The sequence below is a fragment of the Gymnoscopelus microlampas genome, assembly GCF_963454915.1.
Source record: "Gymnoscopelus microlampas genome assembly, chromosome: 10".
NCBI classification, from domain to species: domain Eukaryota; kingdom Metazoa; phylum Chordata; class Actinopteri; order Myctophiformes; family Myctophidae; genus Gymnoscopelus; species Gymnoscopelus microlampas.
The window spans coordinates 5,749,291-5,769,177 of record NC_139947.1 but is presented as its reverse complement, the minus strand read 5'-3'; the positions used below and the strand labels follow the sequence as shown (position 1 = coordinate 5,769,177).

The 19,887-nt window shown below is 41.4% G+C and overlaps 1 protein-coding gene across 1 annotated transcript in view; it reads left to right on the top strand.

Moving 5' to 3' along the window:
- The first annotated feature begins 349 nt into the window (after positions 1-349).
- LOC311053544 (glutaminase kidney isoform, mitochondrial-like) overlaps positions 350-19,887 on the top strand; it is a 64,237-nt gene continuing 44,699 nt past the window's right edge. The window contains exons 1-2 of the mRNA XM_084069150.1: positions 350-675; positions 4,897-4,984. Of these exons, the coding sequence (XP_083925276.1) occupies positions 494-675; positions 4,897-4,984 (270 nt within the window). The 5' untranslated portion in view covers positions 350-493. The remainder of the gene's footprint in view (positions 676-4,896; positions 4,985-19,887) is intronic.

Here is a 19,887-nt window from a genome sequence, read left to right as displayed (position 1 = left end):
ATACTTAGGCTATTTTTGAAGCATTTTTATGCATTTGGAAACTTGTGGAATGGGACATTCTGCACAATGAGTACTTTTACTTTAAGTACTTTAAGTATATATAAAGTATATATTAAAGTATATTTTAATGTGAATACTTTTGTACTTTTACTCAAGTAACATTTTGAATACCAGACTTTTATTTGTAACAGAGTATTTCTACTTTTACTTGAGTACAACATGTGAGTACTTTTTCCTCCACTGCTGTGAACTATAACTGTCATTGCTCCACCCCCTAGGGACCCAGCAGGCTTTACAGTTGGCTAGGCTGCATGGTGACTTATTGGCAGAGCATGACAGGTGCTACAGTAGTAGGACTATAGACTGAGGAGGGACACCAGCTGAACATAATACTCTCTAAGAAGTGCTCTAACTTAGGAACTAGGAGGTTCCTCCACTGACTGGTTATTATATTGACTTGATTGCATTTTACAATCATACATTTGGTTTAAAAATGCATTGTTTAAAGACTTTAAGGTCAGTGAATGGGGGGATTCGTCAGTTGGTCCAGAACACGGTGAAGTCCAGCCGGGTGGGAGTAGGAATAACGGACTGGACGCAGCAACCTGTTGCAGCATCTCTGCTCTGCCAGCAACACAGAGCTTTCCATGGCATGGATGAGGATGGTCACTACAAGTAGGTTACCAATGTGTTTACAGAACATTATACTGTATATTAAAGTGATTTTTTTGTTGTTGTTTAAAACAAAAAAGTTATTTGTTGAACATTGAAAGCTCTTTTATTCTGATAGTTGCTTAAGAGCAGTGGTGGAAAAAGTATATATTTTTTTACTTAAGTTAAAGTATCAATACTGCAATGTAGAAATACTCTGTTATGAGTGAAAGTCCGGAATTAAAAATTTACTTGAGTTAAAGTACAAAAGTATTGGCATGAAAATGTACATAAAGCACCAAAAGTGGAAAGCACTCATTATGCAGAATGTCCCGTTTCACAAGTTTTCAAATTAATTAAAAATGTATGAAAATAGCCGATCTACAAGCTCACAATGCGTGGTGTTGTGACTCATTGTGAGTTTGTAGATCTGCTATTTTCAATTGGCCAAAATGTATATAGGGCTGAAGTGGGTAATGTATGTTTTGTAATAATAATCAAAATCTACAAAAACTAGCAAATAAAGTTTTCAAATCATTGTAGTGGAGCAAAAGTATAATGTTTGCCTCTGAGATGTAGTGGAGTAGAAGTAAAAGTACTGGAAATTGGAAATACTCCAGTAAAGTAAAACATACCTCAACAGTGTACTTAAGTACAGTACTTGAGTAAATGTACTTAGTTATTTCACACCACTGCATGCTACATAGTTTTCCAGAACTTTATATATTATAGTGATTTTTGTTGTTTGAAACAAGAAAGTTATTTGTTAAAATGTGAAAGCTCTTTTATTCTGATAGTTGCTTTTAGAGCAGGGGTCTACAACAATTTTCAGGCCAAGGACCCCTTAGTTGAGAAAGAGACGAAGCTGGGACCCCCACTACGTAGTGAAATTGTGTTGCATTTTACATTTGGAGACTCAAGAGGCTTTCAAAGCTAGGTCACCATACAGTAATTAGCTAAATGCCTCATCAATAGGCTCTATTCACATCAGCTATATTAAGGAGACATTCACAGGTGTTACCAATGATACTAATGAAGGCTCTGTTCCATTCTGGTCAAACAGAGTCAGGGTGCTGATATTGTGCATGTTGGCTCACTGGAAACACTCCAGGCTAAGGCTCCCCTGTTGTTCAGTTATAGGGGTTTCCCCATTTCTCCAGCTCTTTAGTAAACAGAAAGATATATTTTCAGGTGGATTACCAATTTCATCCAATCAGGAGAGGGAACCCACTTATCAGCTAATTTCTTTATTTTTTTAAATATAGTTTTCTAATTCCAATTTTGTCTTCTCAAGCTGAATCGACAGGGAGACTCCTGTTACTGAACAAACACTCTATAGCAATGATTACTATCACAATAGGGCTTTTTAACACTTATCTGAACAAAAAACCTCACTTTGCTGCACCTTTAATATAGTATGTTGGTGTCGTATCAGGTTGAACTACACTTACATGTCTGAAAGGTGCTCTATAAATAAAGATTACGATTTTCAACTGATTGTGAACCAGGGACCACCACCCTGACTAAAGAATCAACCTGGGGACCACTGTTGTGTTGGGTGGGGATATGTGGGCTAAGTTAGTTAAAGGTGGGTTGGGGTGGCCCTTGAAGATTGCTTGAATAGTGGTCCAGAGCTCAAAAAAGGTTGAGAACCAACTACTTATATTCCTCTTACTTTATCCAACCTTTCATATTAAACTCATGTTAACTGATACTGATTTGTAACATTTACAGTATGAGTGAGCAGACACATTTCCTAATAATGATGACACTTTCCCGTGTTGAGATTCTAACTCCCTGTGGAATGTCTTGACCTCAGACTTACCCAGTAACTGATTTCATTGACTCGTCATCTTAGGTCACCAGGTCATGTAGTGCACTGCTTCTCAAGTGGTGGTCCATGGCATGATTACAGGTGGCCCATGTCTGTCTTTTCGTGGCTACAGTGGCGGTCAGGGACACAGTCGCATGTCATTTTCGGGCTCCAACTTTGCCCTGCGCGCACACACACACACACACACACACACACACACACACACACACACACACACACACACACACACACACACACACACACACACACACACACACACACACACACACACACACACACACACACACACACACACGCACACACACACACACACACACACGAGAGATGAAAGTATACAGGTGACTGTAGAAGTTTCAGAAATAATTGCAAACATTTGAAAATAAATTGCAAAGATAATTGCGATTATCTCAAACATTTATAATCAGGTGATTATTGTGTAATAACTGTGACAGAGCTATACCATCAAGGTCTAAGTATAAGGAGTTTATTGAAAGGATGGGAGGGGTGGTTAATGGTATGTGAGGGGTGTGAGAGGTGACATTTCTCAGAAGTCGTGTGAGTGAGAGTTCCAAGAGCTGGGGGGGGGGGGGGGGGGGGGGGGGTGAAGGGATGACAGTTTTAGGAGGATGGGGTCACTGGAGTGAAGGTTGTTGCAGCATCATCACTGGCAAGGTGGATGGAGACGCCCCCCCAGCATGACTGGGTAAAGAAAGAGCGAGAGAGAGGGGGGGGGGGGGGGGGGGAGAGGGGAAGGGAGAGCAGAGGGGAGAAAGGGGGAGACACATGGGGGTGGTATGAGAGGGATGCTAAAAGCACTTATAGGTCGTTTGGATAGGGTGATAGGCTCTATTCACAGCAGCCATATTATGAAGACATTCACAGGTGTTACCAATGATACTAATTTAGGCTCTGTTCCATTCTGGTCAAACAGTCAGGGTGCTGATGTTGTTGAATGTTGGTCCACTGGAAACACTCTGTTACACCAGTGGGTCTACAGTTGGGGTCCAGGGACCCTCATGGGCTTCCAAATGGCCCCTTACAGGTGTGTAACTCTGAGTTTGGTTCCATTTGTACACTCTCAGAGTTATGGGGGTCATGGAAACCACTGTGCTACACTAAATGGAACAGAGCCTTCATTAGTATCATTGGTAACACCTGGGAAGGAAGTGATAATATGGCTGCTGTGCATAGAGCCTATTGGTGTGGATGGAGTAAATCTTGCAGGCATGGTCCTGTGTCTCCCAAACCTTAGTTTTGTCCCAACTTCAATAGGCTGTCTATACCTTATCTATACTGTGTCTATACTATGGTAGTCTATATACAGTATTCCTAGATATACTGTGTTTTATCATGTTCATACGGTACAGTATAAAATCTCTTTGAATACTGTGTTTTATACCATGGTTTCTGGGAAGTAGCATCACCATCGCCTTCTCTGAATGTGGCAAATGCTGATGTTAGTAGACAGAGCAAGTATCTCGCTAGCAGCTTTAAGCATTAACCCATTCAATCTGGGAACGCATCTGTGTCATTTTAAGATTTCTTTGGCTATTTTTGAAAAATCTTGAAAATGTGTGCATATCTTTGATTATTATAATAATGTATCTGCGAACATTTGTAAATGAAATCTTTGCTTCTGTTCTCTAAATCCTAACAGTATGTTTCTATATCAGTGGTGCTCCCACTTTTCCATGTCAACGATCCCCAAAATGATATGTATTTGGGCGCGGACCCCCATCTCAAAATATGTTGTTCCAGGGACCCCCAGAAGCACAGATTCAGAGTTAAAAATGTTCGCTTTAAAACATATACATATATATTCAAAGATTTGCAAAAAAAATAGCAGATCTACAAGCTCATAGCGCGGCATTTGGTGCCACTCTATGAGCTTGTATATCTGCTAAAAGAAGCCAAAGAAAGCTTAAAATGACACAGATGTGTTCCCGGTCTTAATGGATTAAGCATTAACATATTACTGAGTGAAGTTGGGCGCTGACTTTTAGCGCTGTCTTATGGCCCATCCAATCAAACATGTACTCTTTTCTTTGCTGTGCACCTGCAAAAATAAATCTATCCACGGTTTATTACCCACGAGCACCGAGGAACACGCGTCCATTACATGAGTCCCGAGTGAGGCAAATAAATCAATGAAAGGACATTACTGAGTGCTTGCTCTGTTTTTCTTTCTTTCACACACACGCACGCACGCACGCACGCACACACACACACACACACACACACACACACACACACACACACACACACACACACACACACACACACACACACACACACACACACACACACACACACACACACACACACACACACACACACACACACACACACACACACACACACACAGAGAGCGTGACTTGATTGTTTTGTCATGTGTGTTGTTGCCTTTGCAGAAACAGGCTGATCTGTGGCCTTGAGGACCTGCTCTTCTACACCATCACAGAGGGGAAGGAGATGATCCCCCTGTCCCAGTTCATCACAGTGAGTCACCTGCATGCCTGGTGACCGTGTTGACACACATTCACTGTTGACACACACTCACTGTTGACACACACTCACGGTCCAGGAATGGGGAAAAATAACCTGTTTTCCAAGTCGTTGTTGTCGGGCAGAAACCTCTTGTTTTTACGTAAATTATCGGCCCACTTGATCACACTACGGCTCCACACAAAAGCATCAAAAGTAGCAGATCTACAAGCTCGAAACGCGGCGTGAAGCGACACCTTTAGAGCTTGTCTATCTTCTATTTTAGCTATTTTTTTATTTGAATGCTGAAAAGTTAGTTTTGGACATATGAGGTTTCCACCTAACAGAGACCAACATTTGACCATTAAAAAAAAAAAGCAAAAATAGCCAATCTACAAGCTCCTGCTGTGTGCTTATTGTAGATTGGCTATTTTTGCTACTGTTTTTTGTGACACTGTAGTAGGGCATACATTTATGAAAAAGTATAAAAGAGGTTGAAATATGGAGATCCAAGGTTTCTGCCAGACAACAGCGATATATATACAAAACATACAGTTCCATGACGCACGCTGCTTCCTGGTTGACGTGACGGTTTAAACACAAGCACCTAGAGGAATCTATAACATCACAACCAGCACTACACACATTTAGGTCCTTCATGTAACTGCACTAAATATAGTGACGGCAACAGGGTTCAACCATTCGCTAATTAGCATAATGAGGTAGCGTTCACACTAGGAGGCCTTTTGTTTTACATTAAAGCGGCACTATGTAACTTTTTTTAATGAATAAAAAAAAGTATTCAGAAATGCGCTTATGTGCACATACAGAGCTACATTTATTGAATACTTCATGAACACGGTTGTTAACAGTACAGGTAGTACAATAAAGAGTTATGCTAAAAGAATAACACAAAAAGACAGAGGGGGCTTGTTTCCACGTTGGTCCATTGTGCTCAATTCATCAGTAATTCATCAGTAATACGATACAGACAATACAATTCTTCTCCTTCTTTTCCTGTCTTCGAAGCGTCTTGTATGACAGTTTCCCATTTCTTTACACAGTCCTTTGTAATATTATTGAACTCTGCAAGCTCTTTTAAGCTTGAGTTGGGTAGTAGAGAGCAGACTAGGGCAGTGCTGCATGTGCCACATTCACAGGTAGTTGGGCCAGTTTTGCATCCCTATCTGCAGCCATATTGTGAAGACATTCACAGGTGTTACCAATGATACTAATGAAGGCTCTGTTCCATTCTGGTCAAACAGAGTCAGGGTGCTGATATTGTTGCATGTTGGCTCACTGTTACACCAGTGGGTCTACAGTTGGGGTCCAGGGACTCTCATGGGCTTCCAAATGGCCCCTTACAGGTGCGTAACTCTGAGAGTGTACAAATGGATTCAAATGGACCCGTAAGGGTCCATTTGGTTCCATTTGTACACTCTCAGAGTTATGGGGGTTGCGGAAACCACTGTGCTACACTAAATGGAACAGAGCCTTCATTAGTATCATTGGTAACACCTGTGAAGGAAGTGATAATATGGCTGCTGTGCATAGAGCCTATTGCCTCCATTCCTCTTCTCAGGCTGAGTGTCTTGGTGGTGCTTCTGAGTCAGGAAAGGAGGGATTCCCATGTCAGTAGGAGGGGGGGTCATTCTCAAGCTTTTTTGTCCGTAGCTGGAGTCTGGTTTCTTTCCGAGGTGTTGTCATGGGGCTACAACATTACTTAGTTATGAATACAATACGATATCTATATATGTCGGCTAAAGCTCCAGTTGCAAAACACTAAATCTATTATTACCTAACACAATAACATTGTATTCATTCATTCATCCATTACATTCTTTCGTCATGGAGAGTATCATTTCATAAAGACAGGCCTATTAATATAGCCTACCACCATTAATAAGTGACATGTGCTCCAGCAATGTCAGCTCCAGGTGACTCGAGGCAAGCAGTTCAAAACAAGTGGGTTGCGCACATCCAGTTCCTTGCTGGTGCTGGACACAAAATGACAATATAAAAGAATAGGCTCTATGCACAGCTCTCTATTAAGGCTCTGTTCCATTTAGTGTGGCATAGTGGTTGTCTTATTTTCAAGGACCCGAATAACTCTGAGAGTGTGCAAATGGAACCAAATGGACCCTCTCACGGGTCCATTTGGTTCCATTTGCACACTCTCAGAGTTACAAACCCACCATAAGGGGCCATTAGGTAACCAAAATGGAGTGTGTGGTGGATAAAATTCATATAACAGTCATTGTGGTATTGATAAATTGAATGTATTGGTAGATGCACCAATCATCACCTGTTCTTCCTTGTTAAACTCCTCTCCTTGACAAACTCCTTGCAAACAGCCGACTCATGCTAAACTATTTCAAACGTGCCGACTAGGTGCGAGTCAGTTATAGAATAAAGCCCATGTAAGGAGTGACCATCTGTTGTTACCGCATGTGTACTTCTCCTTTTTGTATAAATGTCTGGGAGAGATTGGGGTTGGGAAGGGATGGGGGAAGCTCCAGAGGGAGACATTAGTCTCTCTCTGCTGTGATGAGATTTCCTGATCTGTTTACCTTACATAAAGTAACATGTAAAAACTTCCATTACAAGTGTTTCTAGTGAGCCAACATGCACAATATAAGCACCCTGACCAGAATGGAACAGAGCCTTCATTAGTATCATTGGTAACACCTGTGAAGGAAGTAAGAAGAGGCCCAATTTCTCTGAAATATGGCTGCTGTGCATAGAGCCTATTGAGTCCGCACAACACCTTTGCTCCTCAGTGTTTCATTTATTTACAACACTGACATTCCAGGGGGTAGACACAACGTTTCGGCCACAGTTGGCCTTCATCAGGTGATGACTTATCTCCAATCCGACCCTTGATGCTTGCTGAGCGCCAAGCAGGGAGGCATTGGGTCCCAGTTTTATAGTCTCGACTGGATTGAACCCCAGAGCTCCTAATCTCAGGGCTGGATCACTCTAGCCACAAGGCCACTGAAAATGGGTCAAGTTGTCCTGAATAGCAAAAATAGCAGATCGCATTGCATCGCGTTCTGCTTGCATATCTGCTTGTAGATCTGCTACTTTGTTTGCTATTTTTGAAGACTCATATTTGAATATTTTCGCCCATAACAACATATCGTCTCTGTCGGGTTGGAAACCTCATACTGTATGTCGGTTGTCAAAACAGGATTCAAATTCAAAAGCGCCACGTTTTCAAGCTTGTAGATCTGCTACTTTTGATGCTTTTGTGTGACGCTGTAGTATGATCAAGTAGGGTTGAATTGACAAATTTCCCCCCCAAAAAAAAAAAGGTAAAATATGGAGATGAGAGGTTTCTGCCCGACAGCAACGCTATCATGCCCAAAACAGGGACGCCAGAGTTAAACGCGCTGCATGGTTTCGGCACGTGATGTCTTTCTCTCAGCGCGTTCACCCAAGGCCAAAGCAACCCAGTCTAAAGGTTCATTCAGCTACTGTGTGCCACGGCCGCTCAGATGGCAGCGCGCCAAGCTAGCTAGCTTAAAGATAGATACCTTTATCGATCCCACGGCGGGGGAAATTAAGGTGCCAGAGACAGCGCAGCAGTAAAAGTTACAGATACGGGGCATAGAAGTAGACATAGAAGACACCCTCAAGCAAAGTTAACCCATTAAAAACAGGAACGCATCTGTGTAACCATTATTTTATACTTTAGCTATTAAAAATAGCAGATCTACAAGCTCATAGCGCGGCACCGAGTGCCGCGCTATGAGCTTGTAGATCTGCCATTTTTTTTAAAGTATGAAAATTTGGTCCCTGGAACAAAATATTTTTGAGATGGGGGTCCGTGGCCCAAATACATATCATTTGGAGGTCCTTCACGTGAAAAATTTGAGAACCACTGATATAACAACATTTTTCAGAAAACTGTTGCTCCCTATACAGCAATCATCCTGCCTGGTGCAGAACACAAATAATAATAATAAACATTATTTGTATAGTAAGAACAGAGTCACAAAGTGCTTGACAGAAGAATCCACAACACAAAGAAGAACAAAAACTATGCATCACATACATAATAAATAACGACATACATAATGCAGAACGAGAGAGAGCTCTGGCAAGGTAAGCCTATAGACTATATGTGCCAAGACCCTTGAACACACCCTCGCTTGTAATGTAGGTCCTGAGGGGCACGGAGGGGGCAGAGGGGGACCGCAGTCTACCCGCTGTGCCATAATGAACACCTTTACATGTACACTCAAATGAACACTGCAGCACAGCAGGGCTATTAAAAGACCCATTGCCGTTTCTACATACTGGGATATTTAACACACACACACACACACACACACACACACACACACACACACACACACACGCACGCAGGCAGTTTCTACATACTGTCATATTTAACCCATTAAGACCTGAGACAATTCTTAAAAATGTTTTCTAAATCCTAACAGTTTTTTGAAAAAAAATCGAAAACATTTCTTTTCAAGATTTTTCAAAAATAGCAGATCTACAAGCTCATAACGCGGCACTCGGTGCCGCGCTATGAGCTTGTATATCTGCTATTTTTGAATAGCCAAATAAATCTAAAGTGACACAGATGCGTTCCAGGTCTTAATGGGTGAACACACATACTGCTGTTTCTGTTTGAGAAAACACAGGTCTTCAGACGAGCTCTAAACTATGCAGCTGTTCTTGGTCACGACAAGCAGCAAATACCTTTAACATTAATACCTTGCCCTCAAGACGACATGTAGATCTCACGAAACTTTCAGCGCCTGCTGACGAGGGAGGATCGTACATTAGGCCTACAGGACTTTATTGTATAGTATATTTGAGTTCACATGTTCACGTCTCAGAATTCTTCGACAGGTCTCATGTAGTTAACTAGCTCCGCAACTGTCTGCAGCTACGTTACAACACAACTCCATTCACAGCCCGTTCATGAAACAGAAAAGTCCTATCTGATCTGATCGCATTAAACGATGATGAATCCACCAACATTGCACCTTAAGTAAAGCTTGGATTATCCTCTTTGTCTCTGTTAAGCTATGACAATTTCTGTCGGCATGTGCCGCTCATGCTTTTGTTTGGAAGCATATATACACTCGTTGAAAGTCACTCAACGCCTAATCTGAGTTCCCAGAAGTTTTCGCCAGCTCTGGTGAGGAACTTCTGGGCCAGAGCCCTGGTATTTGTGGGCGGGATGTAACTTACGCTCAGAATCTGAGCGGACACGCCTCTTATCGGTCTGAGAGCTGTGCAACTCGTCTAAAAAGTCAGACGAGAGGCAAACAGCAGTACACAACAATGGCGGCCGAAATTTCTCAAGGGGAAATTGCTTCCCATCGATCCTATTTAGATGCAACACCCACTGCATGTGGATCCCGCCCCCTTTTCTTCATTGGCTGTTGATTTGAATCAGAACTCAGTGGCCACGCCCCTGTTGTCCAGGATCCAAGCCGAAGACTCCCAGACTACTGCAACGCCCTGCCCATATAACCCGTTTCTAAATTGCATATATTATGCGGGTCGTGGAGTGATTTACAACCAGTGCTTCCAAACTTTGAATACAACATCATCATGACTGCACAAAGTTTACTGACAGAAGGTTTTCTCATGATGATTGATTGAATACTTTATTAACAGTTTGCAAAAAGTACAGAGGTACAGTTATGCAAAAAGCCTTGAGGGCGTATTTCCCACTGTAGTCCTATTATGTATTCTACATCAAGACAGATAAAGACATCAGTGGAGCTCCCTCTGGTGTTGTGCCCGTGAGTGTGTCTCACACTTTTGAAGTAGTTAGACAGGTGTACTGGTCCCTTCAGTATCTTGTAGACAAGGCTCATTGCAAGTTTCTATGTACTCTATCCCAGTGGTTCTCAAACGTTTCAGGCCGGGACCCCCCAAAATAATCATAATTGAACAGGGGACCCCCCAAAATAATCATATTTGAACAGGGGACCCCCCAAAATAATCATATTTGAACTGGGGACTCCTCAAAATAATCATATTTGAACTGGGGACCCCTCACCCTGACAAGCACTTGGAATGTAGGAGTTGAGGCATTACATTTAGTTTGACTCGGTTCCACAGATAAATATTGTGAAAATAGCCGATCTACAAGCTCAGTGCGAGGCGTTGTGAGTTTGTAGATCGGCTATTTTCAAAATGTTCGCCTCTTTCTTAGATTATTTGGCAATTTGGCCTATGTTTGACCAGTTTTTATAGTATAGTTGATTTTTTGATGCAGTTATGGTCTTTTTTCTTTATTTTTTTCAGTACTAAAAATGTCTTAAAAGTCCTTAAATTGTCACTTCACTGTCATCTGGGGACCCCCCGAAAATCATGTGGGGACCCCCCTGGGGGTCTCGACCCACAGGTTGAAAACCATTGCTCTCCCCTTAGCCATCCCACCCTAGCATAATGAGCAGGGTTATGTGAGTATAGGTGTGAGGTCTAGTAGTAATCTGACTAGTTTGTTTTGAGAGGTCTGTAGTTTAGATTGTAGTGCCTTTGAGGTGCTATAGACTAGAGTACCATGAGGTGCATTATAATCAAAATGACACTGGATGAGTGCTCCAGCTAGTTATGACAACAGTGGCTTTTATTTTCAAACAAAGTCTTAACAGAGATGTCGTGTCTGAGCACACATCGCCATAGCAAGGACACATACACTATAATCACACATACACACTACAGTGTATACATTTCAAGCCAAGACGACACTGATAGGTCACCGGACATAGATAACTGACACATAGCGACATATGGTGTGGTGTCGCTACTTTATATGGTGTCGCTATGTGTCTCACACACACACACACACACACACACACACACACACACACACACACACACACACACACACACACACACACACACACACACACACACACACACACACACACACACACACACACACACACACACACACACACACACACACACACCTCCAATACTGATGGCAATGGACACAGGACACTTGATGACAATGGACCCATGGCACCAGATGGGTTGCATTAACTGTCTAATTCAGCACACACGCGTGGCCACACAAGCCCATCTGTAACACACACACACACACACACACACACACACACACACACACACACACACACACACACACACACACACACACACACACACACACACACACACACACACACACACACACACACACACACACACACACACACACACACAGGGATACATACACACTCATGGTAAAGACGCCTATAAAGACTCAACACGACAATAGACCCCAGAGCTCAGTCCTTTTCTGTTTCAAGAATGAGCTGTCAATGGAGGGTGTTCTATCTAAGCTGCAGATAGCATCTAAGTTGCTTGCGGCTAGCAGTGAATAAAAAGTGAGCATTTCTAGCACCATGGCTGCTGAAATGTCTCACTATAGGACCTCATGTGGCTCAGATGCCACTGGAGCAGTGGTGTAAAGTATTAAAGGGCAAGACCACTTTGGTAGAGGTTTGGGTTGTGTATTTACCTTGCCATGATGTAACTCCAAAGGTGGACAAGAAATGAAAAATAATTGCTCCATTGATTAGAAATTGATAATTCAAAATTTGCTCCTCATTGACTTACATTGTACGGTAAAACAGCGCTCAAAGTCACTCTTTAAGCACGTAAACGAACACGAGCAAAGCTGATTCAGACAATATAGAACATCACCAAACCCAGTACTGTTTGTTTTTTTAATAAAAATGTTAACTTCCTGCTGATTTTACTATTTGAAGATCCGGATCCGGATCCGCGAATCCAGTCCAGGTTTTCTTCTTAATAAAATAGCAAAATCAACAGGAAGTTAACATTTTTATAAAAAAAAAAACAGTACTGGGTTTGGTGATGTTCTATATTGTCTAAATCAACTTTGTTTGTGTTCATTAATGTGCTAAAAGAGTGACTTTGAGAGCGGTTTTACCGTACAATGTAAGTCAATGAGGAGCATATTTTGAATTATCAATTTCTAATCAATGGAGCAATTATTTTTTATTTCTTGTCCACCTTTGGAGTTAGATCATGGCAAGGTAACTACACAACCCAAACCTCTACCAAAGTGGTCTTGCCCTTTAAGTACATGTACTCAAAAATCTTCAAAAGTGTACTCAAGTACAGTACGTACTTGAGATTTTTTACTTTACTTGAGTGTTTTCAAATTTCAATACTTTTACTTCTATACACTACATCTCAGAGACAAGGTACTTTGTGTAAACATACAAACACTTTAGCCCTATTTAAACTTTGGCTATTTGAAAATAGCAGATCTACAAGCTCACAATGCGTCGCGATGCGACGCATTGTGAGCTTGTAGATCGTCTATTTTCAAAAGATTTGTATACATTTTAGACATAATGATAACCTAACTTACTAGACATAATGATAACCTAACGTATTCATTAGGCTAACCACCCTAATGAGTACTTTTACTTTTCGTATTTTAAGTATATTTTGATGCCCATACTGTCACTCAAGTACATTTTGATTACCAGACTTTTACTTGTAACAGAGTATTTCTACATTGCAGTATCGATACTTTTACTTGAGTAAAACATTTGAGTACTTTTTCCACCACTGCACTGGAGATACTAGTCCCACTCAGGAGTGAATAATGGCTATCTTGTGACTCTGGCAACTCAGCTATTTTCATAGGGAGGCTGTATATCTAGCCCAACAGGAGACGCACACGCACGCACACGCACGCACGCACGCACGCACACACACACACACACACACACACACACACACACACACACACACACACACACACACACACACACACACACACACACACACACACACACACACACACACACAGTAACTCTGAGGATGTTTCTGTGTTAAAGGGCTGTAATACCGGTATGTCTACATTTCTTTTTTTCTGTTAAGGGTCATTCACAGTTTCCCACCAAGCAGTACAGTATATCTACACTGTAGTATATGCAGTGGTGTAAAGTAACTAAGTACATTTACTCAAGTACTGTACTTAAGTACAATTTTGAGGTATTTTTACTTTGCCGGATTATTTCCAGTTTTCAGTACTTTTACTTCTACTCCACTACATTTCAGAGGAAAATATTATACTTAATACTGCACTACAATTACATTACCCACTTCAGCCCTATATACATTTCGGCCACTTGCAAATAGCCGATCTACAAGCTCACAATGCGTCGCGATGCGACGCATTGTGAGCTTGTAGATCTGCTGTTTTCAAAAGATTTGTATACATTTTATACATTAAAACACTTGTGAAATGGGACTTTCTGCATAATGAGTACTTTCTACTTTTGGTACTTTAATTACATTGTTTTTAATCAATACTTTTGTACTTTTACTCAAGTAACTTTTGAATTCCAGACTTTCACTTGTAACAGAATATTTCTACATTGCAGTATTGATACTTTTACTTAAGTAAAACATTTGAGTACTTTTTTCCACCACTGAGTATATGTATAATGTATAGATTCTACAGTATAACGATAACTACATCATTTACCATTGTCTTCATTATAAGTTATGGTGTGGATTAAAACTATACTGTTATAGTTATAGTGCTGGTGTGAATTACCCTTTACTATAAGTATATATATATATCATATTTGAATGGTTCTCATGGCGGTTCTCTCTGCAGAAAACCTGAGCATGTATTAGTGTTCAAGTTCAAGTTCCTTTTTATTGTCATTCATAACAGTCATTTACAGCAGGACAAAATTACGTTAAAAACACCACAGTTCAAGACATCAACTAAATTAGAATAAACTCTTAAAGGACGACTTCACCCATTTTCTTCATATAATTGGTCCTCACTAATGCTCATAATATGGTAAAAAATAAATCTAGTTCGTCTGTGTCTCATTGATGGGCTGTGGACAGTTCAGTTCACAGCCAGACGCTAATGCTAATGTATCCGGTACGAGACACAAAAGATCTCCTACCGGAAATACATCTGGTCATCAAATTATTGTCTCAGGAATGCGACAAAAACAAAATCTCCATGAATTCAAGTCTCCATGGGGTGTGTAATAGATAGGAAATAAGTACTTTTTTTTGGTGAACTATTCCTTTAACACGGCAGCCGAACGGGCCTCAAGTGGGACCTCTGATCCAGAACAGATTGTGAACCACTGATGAGTAGATAAAGAGCATATTAATAATGTGTGAGGATGATGTATGCTGGTAATGATGTGTGGAAGGGCCTCCTACTGTTGGCATCAGAGGGACATTATTATACTTATCATCGTGGACAAAGCACAGCCGTTAGGAACGCTGAGGGAGATTATGGGCTTATTGAACGGCATTTGCCTTCCTTGTCAACACTGTGATGGCATGATGGCACATTAACTGCTACAGTGAATGGACCCTCACTAATAATAATGGTGCTATACCAGCTCAACTAAACTCTACTCACTCTATTTTGTTTTCCACTGCAGCCCCGAGCACCCCTACATTCCATATCAGCACCCCTACAAATTAAAAAATAATAATAATACAAATAAATATAGTTTATTTGTGAGTCAGATAACTCACGAATAGATTGAACCAATATTATAGAATGAGAATACAAGTGTGGATCTAATATTTTATCTTGGCGTTCAGGCTCTGCTACATTTTTCTCCCTGCTCAGCACAATAGGCTCTATTCAGAGCAGCCATATTATGAAGACATGCACAGGTGTTACCAATGATACTAATGAAGGCTCTGTTCCATTCTGGTCAAACAGAGTCAGGGTGCTGATATTGTGCATGTTGGCCCACTGGAAACACTCTGCTACACCAGTGGGTCTACAGTTGGGGTCCAGGGACCCTCATGGGCTTCCAAATGAGCTCTGAGAGTTATGGGGGAGCTCAGAGTTATGGGGGTCGTGGAAACCACTGTGCTAGACTAAATGGAACAGAGCCTTCATTAGTATCATTGGTAACACCTGTGAAGGAAGTGATAATATGGCTGCTGTGAATAGAGCCTATTAGTCAACCATCATTAACCATGAAGAGCAGGGAGATAGATGTATAATAACAACCCCCCATGGGGAACAGAACCAATAGCAGAGCCCACTGGTGGTGCTGGGGTGGTGGTGGGAGCAAACAGCCACATAACAAACCAGAACACACAAAGCGGAAGGAACGCAGAGTTTAGGTGAACTTAAATAACCTGCCCAATTGGTCAGTTGATGCGTATGGGTCTTGCATGACACTGTATACAGCCTCGTAGTATGCATGTAACCTCTCGAGTGTACGTATACTGCCTGAAGTAACCTCGCAGGCTACGTATCATTTAAAACAAAGTCCCTGCACGTCACAGGTTTACAGGTGTAAAGAAGCGGGTGAAAGGTTAGGGTCGTTTTCAGGAAATAGGAGAGGAGGAGATAAGCTAATAATCCGTCCAGGGTATCTTGGGTCCCCGGCATTAATGTGACCCCACCAGCAGGCAATCGCAAAGAAAGATAGCCCTTACACTATACTGATAGAACATCTGCAGCATCCTGAGAGAGATAGCAAGGACAACAAAACACAGGAAAGATGCAGGTCAAAACTAGAAAAAGTGCTGCTCGGAGCACAGGTCTCCACCAGGTCAGGTATGTTATTGTGGGTCAGCAATGTTCGGAATTCGCCAATCAGGATGGAATATGAAAAATCGGACGGATCCGTCTTGATCACTTGACTATAGAGATAATGTGTACCGATTTGCGTGATGTTTGGACAACATTTTAGAAAAAAAAGATATACTTAAATCTACTTAAAGAGGCACTATGTAACTTTTTTTTAATTCATAAAATGTAATTTTGTCCAATCTGTATGGTAGAGTATGTTAATACAATATAACTTACTTTGTCTCCCTGCTCTTCTATTGAGACATTTAGATCGTGTCAAAGGTCATGTCTCTAGTATAGGAAATCAAAGGTTGTGTGTTTGGAGACACAGCAAGTCGACTTGTCTCTGTGCCATCTTGTTTTGACAGGGTGAAGTTTTCTGCTGCGCATGTCGGCATCATCTTGTTTTGACAAGGTGAAGTTAACGGTTGTGCGTGTGGGTAGATATGAAGGTCACAAAGAAGGTTGTAGATCATGTCTAGCACTGATAGTCTGATGTCTAACCACATGCCTTGCAAACACCTGCCTCTCTGCAACCACCATCTCTGCAGGCATGGATGCCGATTTATGTTGGGTGGGTAGGGTACTCAACAACAAGTCACACACACAAGTTTTAACCCCTTAATCAGAAATACCTGAAGCCATACCTGGTGAAAAAATACGTGTAATCACGGTAATCAAAACGCCCTTCATTACAGCTCTATGCATTTAAAAAATACATGTTTTTAAACAGATGGCCTCAGTTTAAAGTTAGCTCCATGTCCTAATCTTTGAAGCTGAATGGTCACAGTTGATGGCCCTGGATCTGAGAATTTGTAAGGACTATATAGATACTTTGGACCGATTTGCGTGATGTTTGGACAAAACCTGTAGGAGTCCATATTTGGGGGGCAAAGGTTCTGCTCTGGCACTCAGGGAGTGTGTGTGCACAGTTTCGCTGCGATCAAGCCAACGTTAATAAGGCACAGGCCTTCATGCAAGAAAATAAATAGTGTTGCCTGCTGTTGACATAGTCCACGTCAGCTGATGCTCATTAGGAAAGGTCATTCTGACCAAAGATAGATGAGATGAGTTTTGTAACTTAATAACATCAGTGCACTTTTGTTTTGAGACACTTTCATTTTATCTCCTTAATGGGGCAGGGGGTGACCATGTATTAATGTATGTTGTATTCATTTATCTATTAGTATTAATAGTTATCCAGTGACTTAAAATAAATCACATTTGAACTGGGGACCCCCACCCTGACAAGCACTTGGAATTGTAGGAGTTGAGGCATTACATTTTGTTTGACTCGGTTCCGAAGATTCATAGTGAAAATAGCTGAACTACAAGCTCGTAGCGAGCTTGTAGATCGGATATTTTAGGTAATATTTGACAATTTGGCCTGCAAGTTTGTTGGTTACTTTTGACGTAGTGATGGTCTTAATTTTAGATGTATTAAAAAGGTCTTAAGTCTCTTAATTGTCACTTAACAAGTGTGCAAAACCCTGTATACACTTATACTGTACGTTGTTTGTTAACTGTTGAGTGAGAAAACAATGCACATTAAGCTAATCATCCGGGGACCCCCCAAAATCATTTGACCCCCAGTTAGGGAACCATTGTTTTAGGAGCTGATCCCCCCTAATGCTAGGGCGGTCACGATCATAAAACTGACGATTGTCATTCAAATCATTGTGATTAACGATAATGTTAAATGTACTTTGCATTGAAACATATAAATTATGTTTCTGTTGAGCTTTTAGGCTGTGTAAACAAACATTTCACACAGCAGATACAATTTAAATATACAAAGAATATATATTGGTATGACAATACCAATAATCTATTTTTTTTATTATTATGGCCAAAACAGGCCATATAATTGTATACTTTCACACAATGCGTAGTGAGCTTGCAGATCAGCTATAAATAAATATTATCATCTCTTTCGGGGGGGAAACCTCATATGTCCAAAACTGTTACATTTCAGGATTCAAATTCTGAAGCATCAAACGTAGCAGATCTACAAGCTTCGTTTCAAGTTTCTAACTTGTAGATCTGCTACTTTTGCTAGAAAGTAGAATCCTGGTGATCCTAGAATCACTGTCACAACCAGCCATAAAAAATAACGACCAGAGAGGGGTATATAAAAAGCAGAGGTATGGAACTCGCCCCGGCCCCATCCCCCCCGCCCCGCCCCCATCCCCCCAGCAAATCCTACCCTGAGGGGGTGAAGTGACAATTTAAGGACCTTTAATACCTTTTTGATACCTTAAAAAAAGCAGGAGAAAAAAAGAAAAGAAAGAAGACCATAACTGCATCAAAAGTAATCAACAAACTATACTATAAAAACGGTCAAATGATATAAAAAAGAGGCAATATTTATCTGCGGAACGTAATGCCTCAACTCCTACATTCCAAGTGCTTGTCAGGGTGGGGGGGGGTCACCAGTTCAAATATTTTGGGGGGGTCGCGGCCTGAAAAGGTTGAGAACCGCTGTGCTACTAGCCTGGTAAACCCTCCCTCCGGAAATCTCATTTCCATTTGATTCCAGTTGTGAGTCTGGCATGAACGCCCATTCTGCAATATTGGGGAGTTTCTAGCGAAATCACCAACTAACCGCGCCTATCAGCGTCGTCGCTCATCGTTCTGTGATTGACAGCTTACGTTGGCCAGTCAGGTGGCGAGTTCGAGTGAGCCCGAATGAAGCAGAGTGCAGCCTGAGTGCCGCCGACAAAAGACGAACGGCAGCCATTGTTGTTGTCCGAGTGCCTTCACTTCTTAGTTTCGTTCTTAAGACGGTCTCAAACTGCTTTTTTGAGGCACGGAATTTACTATTAAGATATCGTTTGCATAGAATTTAGTTGTTTAACTTCATATATGTGGTCAATTAATCATGACAGAGCCTATTTAAAAATATAAATTTAGAGAACCGGCAGGGGCGGGGAGTGACACGCATGTATCCCAATAAGGCAACCTATTTTGGGCATGGCCGTCTCAAAAGTCCCGTTGCGTCACATAGTTTGGAGGTGGTAAAAATGAACTGCTGATTGGCTGAAGGGGAAAAACGATCATTGGCTGAAGGGGTTGTCAGTCAACGGTATTACTCCCGCCCAACTCCAGCCCGCAGCCAATATTGCAGAATGGGCGATCATGCCAGACTCACTCCTGGAATCAAATGGAAATGAGATTTCCGGAGGGAGGGTTTACCAGGCTACTGTGCTACAGCATACAACAACATATGTGTGTCTCTATAATAAAATCATTATAAACCCTGCCAGGGTTACATTGAGGCAGGAGGAGCTGGTTTGACAACAACAGCTCAGCGGTG